Source organism: Myotis daubentonii, chromosome 1, assembly GCF_963259705.1.
Source record: "Myotis daubentonii chromosome 1, mMyoDau2.1, whole genome shotgun sequence".
Lineage (NCBI taxonomy): Eukaryota > Metazoa > Chordata > Mammalia > Chiroptera > Vespertilionidae > Myotis > Myotis daubentonii.
In genome coordinates, this window is record NC_081840.1 from 218,927,969 (window position 1) to 218,933,968 (window position 6,000).

Here is a 6,000-nt window from a genome sequence, read left to right on the forward strand (position 1 = left end):
TTTGGCAAGCTTTTTCTATAAAGGGCCAGATAATAAACATTTGGGGCTTTGAGGGCCATCTCTGTCATGACTCAACTTTCCTTATTTTATTTTTTTGTTAAAACTCACCCAAGGATTTTTTTTTAATTTTTTTTAATATATGTTTTTATTGATTTCAGAGAGGAAGGGAGAAGGAGAGAGAAACATCAATGATGAGAGAAAATCATTGATTGGCTGCCTCCTGCACACCCCCTACTGGGGACCAAGCCTACAACCAGGCGTGTGCCCTAATCAGGTATTGAATTGTGACTTCCTGGTTCCCTGGTTCATAAGTCAATGCTCAATCTGAGCCAGGCTGAGGATATTTTCTCCATTGATTTTTAGAGAGGGAGGGAGGGAGGGTGGGAGGGAGGGGGAGAGAGAGGAGAAAGAAAAACCTCAATGTGCCTCTTGATTGGTTGCCTCCCTGCACCTGCAACCCAGATATGTGCCCTTAACCTGGAATTGAGCCCACAATCCTTTGGTGCACAGGCCAACACTCTAACCACTGCACACACTAGCCAGGGCATGACTCAACTTTCCTTATTGTGTGAAAGCAGCCATTGACAATCCATGAAAATGAACGGTGTGGCTGATTGCCAGTCATACTTTACTACATGAAAATTTTAATCTTGCCCTGGCTGGTTTGGCTCAGTGGATAGAGCATTGGCCTGCAGACTAAAGGGTCCTGGGTTCGGTCCCGGTCACGTGCACGGGCTGCAGGCTGGATCCCCATTAGGGGGCATGTAGGAGGCAGCCGATCAATGATTCTCTCTCATTATTGATGTTTTTATTTCTCCCTCTCCCTTCCTCTCTGAAATCAATAAAAATATATATTTTTTAAAAATTTGAATCTCATGTGGTTTTCATATGTCATGAACTATAACTTTTTTAATTTTTGTTCAATCATTTAAAAAGGTCGGAGCCATTCTTAGGTGGTGAGCCATACAAACACAGGCAGTGAGCCTCACTGTCTGCCCACCCCACGGGACTCAGGGCCAGCTCTTGATTTTTCTCGCTAATGTATGGAAAATGGTCCCCCAAGTGGCAAGTAACCCAAAAATCACTTCTATTTGGCCCTGGAATCTGATGTGTAATTTTTTAAACAACACACGTATTTTCCTGGTTACCTTGATTCTAGTCCAGTAATCAAATTAGCACGCATTCCAGGTGAGCGCAGAAAAAGAGGCCACTTGGAGATGATGACGGGCTGTGGGGGGCTTGTCCGGTGATTGCAGACCCGCAGTGGGAGGGGAGACGTCCTTCTCCCGTGGGCAATAACAAGCTTCCTGTAGAAGCATCGAGCATTTTTATTGCGCTCTGACGAGAAGGTTTAAACGGTGGCCATGCTGATTATGCATTCCTTCCACGTTCCCGCAGTGGCACTTTTTTGTTTTAATCAGAAAACTGATTGCTGGGTTATCTTGTTACCATGGTGATTTAAACATTTCCCTCCGCTTGAAAAGGGAAAATGCATGCCTTCATTAACTTCTGCAGAGATCATCAGAAAGATCCATGTGAGGGCCTAAGGGGGTCTTGGGCCATCTGATCCAAGCCTCTCTGTTCACAGATGAGGAAACCAAGGCCTACGAGACTCATTTAGAAATTCACAGTATCTACCCCAAAGCCATGTATGAGTGGTGGTTAAATGAGACTCGACCAGACCAGGTCTCTGGGGTCCAGCCAGTGGTCTTTGTGCCACATCCCTGTGCCTCCTGCTCCCTGCCACGGTTAGATCACCAGCCAGAGTGATGGCTTTAACCGAGAAATGTCACATCATTATGCAACCCCCTAGCTCCCCCCACCCCACCACTGTCCTGTTCTCGCAGAATAGTCTCTGGGTTCACAAGAGCTCCTGTAGGTACGGAAAGAGATTCCTGGAGGCTTTGGAGCCCATTGCTGAATTTCTTAGACTGGCCTCCTGGAGATGCCTCTAGGTACTTGGAGGTGCAACTCTTGAAGGGTTTTTCTAGAAGTCAGATTGCCAATATGTGCATCTTCTTCAAGTCAATACGTTTCAGGATTGAACCTTTAAAAATGGTCCCACTGACTGGAAACTGTAAGAGACTTTAGGATTCCTGAGTTTAATAAGATCACTACGTAAAAGCAAACTACCAGTAGCAATTGTTGCACAAACTAGGGTCATTGTGTTAGCCGTATGTCACGCATCCCTGCATACCGCTACCCTCATTTTACAGATAAGAAACCAGCTCAGAGTGGTTAAGTAACTTGCTCAAGATCACTCTGCTGGTAAACTTCAGAGCCATTTGACTTCTGGTCTTTCTGGCTCCACAGTTTTCTGCTGTTTTCCTAGGCTACTGAGGCCTGAAGGAAAACTGTAGGCATCTCAGAAACAAATGCACCAGCTCTGTCGTCAATCCTGCAAGCCATGCGCCTGACATTAATAAATCCTAACACACATCTACAGTAAACCAGGTCTCTAGTAGCAATAACTGATGTTTGTTGAGTACCTTCGCCTGCCAGGCACTGTTCTAAGCACTTTATGTACATAAGTTCATTTAATCCTAACAGCTCAACAGGGTCTAGATCAGTGGTTCTCAACCTTCCTAATGCCGCGACCCTTTAATACAGCTCCTCATGTTGTGGTGACCCCCAATTTCATTGTTACAAATCGAACATAATTAAAGCATCGTGATTCATCACAAAAACAATATGTAATTATGTATGTGTTTCCCGATGGTCTTAGGCGACCCCTGTGAAAGGGTCGTTCGACCCCCAAAGGGGTCGCGACCCACAGGTTGAGAACCGCTGGTCTAGACACTTTTATTTTCCCCATATTTTAGGAGAGTGAGAAACTTGTCCAAGGCCACAGAACTGATAAAGGGCAGAGCAACCCGGATCCAGAGCCCACCGTCTATAATCAGGACACCTCTTGGCCTCGACACACGAAGCCAGGTCACTGTTGTAGGGAGCCTGTCCCACGCATTGTAGAATGCTCAGCAGCACCACTGGCCTCTACCTACTACATGCCAGTAGTACCCTGCCTCCACTGTGACAACCGAAAATATCTAACATGGCTAGCTGTCCCCTAGAAGGCAAAGTTGCTCCCATTTGAAAACCACTGACATCTATATATATAAAAGGCTAATATGCTAAGTGTCTGTCTGACCAGTAGCTGTGATGCACACTGACCACCAGGGGGCAGACGCTCAACACAGGAGCTGCCAAGCTGCAGTGACTTGGAAACAGCGGTTCTCGGGTGACGCACCCCGGAACCAGAGAGGAGGGAGCCTGATTCCTCATGGGCCACGTGATTCCACCTTTGGCCATGGGTTATGTTGTTGCTGGGGCACTGTCAGCCCCGAATCTGGTTTACTGCACACTTGCATTTGTGTTCCACACCCTGTACAACAGCAACTTTGCAGAGTGGCCTCTCGGACTCCTCAGGGGATGTTGGCGAGCCAGTTTTGACCTGACCCCTGCAAGCCAGGCCAAGAGATGCCACCTGCAGGAGGGACTCTGCTTACTTCACAGACGCCCTTAGAGCCACAGTGCCACCCCAGGTGCAGCTTACCAGGGAGGGACTTCGGGAAGTTGGCTCCAGGGTGTGTCTGGCCCAGTCCCACCCTGCCGACCACCTAATTAATTTCCTTCCAATGTGCACGAATCCATGCACCAGGTCACTAATAAAATATAAAACTTTCTAAGCCTCCCTAACATGTTGGTGGTCCAACCGCCTACCTAATGGTAGATTGATAAATAATTAGAATTAGTAATTATGTTTTTCAAAACTTAAATACATTTATTTAAATAAAATATTTTAAACCAAATTTGGTACATCCAAATGGTATCCTATATAATAAAAGGCTAATATGCAAATTGACCAAACAGAGGAATGACCGGTCACTATGACGTGCACTGACCACCAGGGGGCAGACACTCAGCACAGAAGCTGCCCCTGGTGGTCAGTGCACTCCCACAGGGGGAGCGCCGCTCAGCCAGAAGCCAGGCTCACGGCTGGCAAGTGCAGCAGCAGTGGCGGGAGCCCCTCCTGCCTCTGCAGCAGTGCAAAGGATGTCCAACTGATGGCTTAGGCCTGCTCCCAGGCCTCTAGTAAGAACATAAATAAAACCAACAGCTCTTCCTAATTGATTGGTATAATTTATAGCTTGCATTGCATCAATGCCATGAAGAGAGGAGAAGAGGTGGCCACAAAAAGCATCAACCAGAGAGTTGTTTTGTTTTGTTTGATTAAAATATTAACCTGGAAGTCACAGCATAAGTGCAGCGTCCCAGGATGTCAGGACCATTAGAAATCTTCCTATATCTATTTCAACCTGCCATTTTAGAGAAGGCGACACCAAAGTCTAAAGAAGGTAGAAAATGGGTCCAAAATTGCTTACCTAGTCAGTTTCAGGGCCACTGAATTAAAAGCATCTCTCCTGGCTTGCTGGGCTCTGGGTATGGTTGTGGGCCCTGCATGTACTGTTGTGAATACTCACCATCTGTTTGTGTGTCTCTGCAGCCAACAGTTTCAACCTGACACCAGCCAGGGCCTCCCCAGACGACACCGCTCCCACTGCAAGTCCAGCTGTGACTCCAGCTGCAGATGTCTCTGCTCAGGACCAGCCCACAGTCACTAATAACCCAGAGCCACGTGGGTGAACTGTGCACTCCAGGTCTCTCTCGATGAGAGAGAGTCCTTTGGACGGGTGGTATTGTAAAGCTGGGGCCAGGGATTGTACTGATAAACACCTTAAAAGTCTTGTCAACTGGATGTGAATTTTGCAATTGGTGTCTTTTTTTTTTTTTTAATCAAATGACAAAGGAGTGCCCAGAGCATTCAAACAAATACAAGAACCATCCTGATCTAAGGAGTGTGTTGGAGGTTAGCTGGGTCATTGCAGACGTCCATTCCCGGTGACTCTGTGTATTGGTAGTCACAGTTTGCCCAGCCACATATCGCAATCCTTATATCCTGGGACATCATTTATGAATCTTAGCCCCTTGTTCATCCCCTTTTATTCAATAACAGAAAATTGTGACTCTTCTACAAGTAGGTAATATTCTGGTACATGTGTTTGCCACAGCCCTGCTCCTCGGAGTCCAACCAACAGATTGCAATTTGGCTTCTAACACCCAGCAGTTCTGAGGCGCTTTGACATAAATCGGTTGTGGCTGGAAGTGCAGGGAAGGCGATGGCTTTGTAAATTGGTTTACATTTTGCTCCTTGAATTTTTCTAGGGTTGTAGTGCTTCCGAATCATTCAATGACATTGTTGGGCATCGGTTACCTTTCAATTGCAATCCATAAAATAACATTTAGAAAATGCTTAGTATTTAAGTGTAGCCTTCTCCATCAATTACCCATTAGAATAGACTGGCAGCAGTGGGATGTGCAGGAAAAATGCCTTTAATTCACAGTCATCCCCACCCCTTATGCCTGCCTGAGTCCATGTAGCAGGGTGTGTGTGTGTGTGTGTGTGTGTGTGTGTGTGTGTGTGTGTGAGAGAGAGAGAGAGAGAGAGAGAGAGAGGGAGAGAGAGACAGAGGGAGAGGAAAGGCAGACTGTGCACTGTATGCTGCTAAGGTGGTAATTAAATCAGTAATGCAATATTGTGGGTCCAAACTACTCTTTGCACTACTTTATTTACAGTAGTAAATAAAAATTATTTTTATACATTAACTTCCAGGAAGTGTTTTTTCTCTCCTTTTTCATAGTTACTGTTGTCATTGTACAAAGTCCTCAGGTTTATGCATTCCCCTCAAGAGACACACACAAAAAAAGAAAGTCCTCCTTAAGAAGGGATCCTTCTGATAACCCTTGAACGCTGGCGGGAGGTGGCAGGCGGCTGCTCTCCAGGAATCCGAGCCCAGGATCTGACCCCATGATGTTTGCACAGGATCAGACATTGTTTCAAGGTTTCCGGTTGCTCTGAGGCTGGGTTCACACCACTTCTGGGTTAAGTTTGCAGTCTACCCTCTTTCTCCTCTGTGTGCTCTTGTCTGATAGCAGAGTTTA

At 46.3% G+C, this 6,000-nt stretch overlaps 1 protein-coding gene across 2 annotated transcripts in view; it reads left to right on the forward strand.

The window, feature by feature from the left end:
• Positions 1-5,664, forward strand: part of SEL1L3 (SEL1L family member 3) — a 106,532-nt gene extending 100,868 nt beyond the window's left edge. For both annotated transcript variants that reach the window (XM_059674064.1, XM_059674074.1), the window contains exon 24: positions 4,505-5,664. In XM_059674064.1, coding sequence (XP_059530047.1) covers positions 4,505-4,644 — 140 coding nt within the window. In that variant the 3' untranslated portion in view covers positions 4,645-5,664. The remainder of the gene's footprint in view (positions 1-4,504) is intronic.
• Positions 5,665-6,000: the final 336 nt, after the last annotated feature.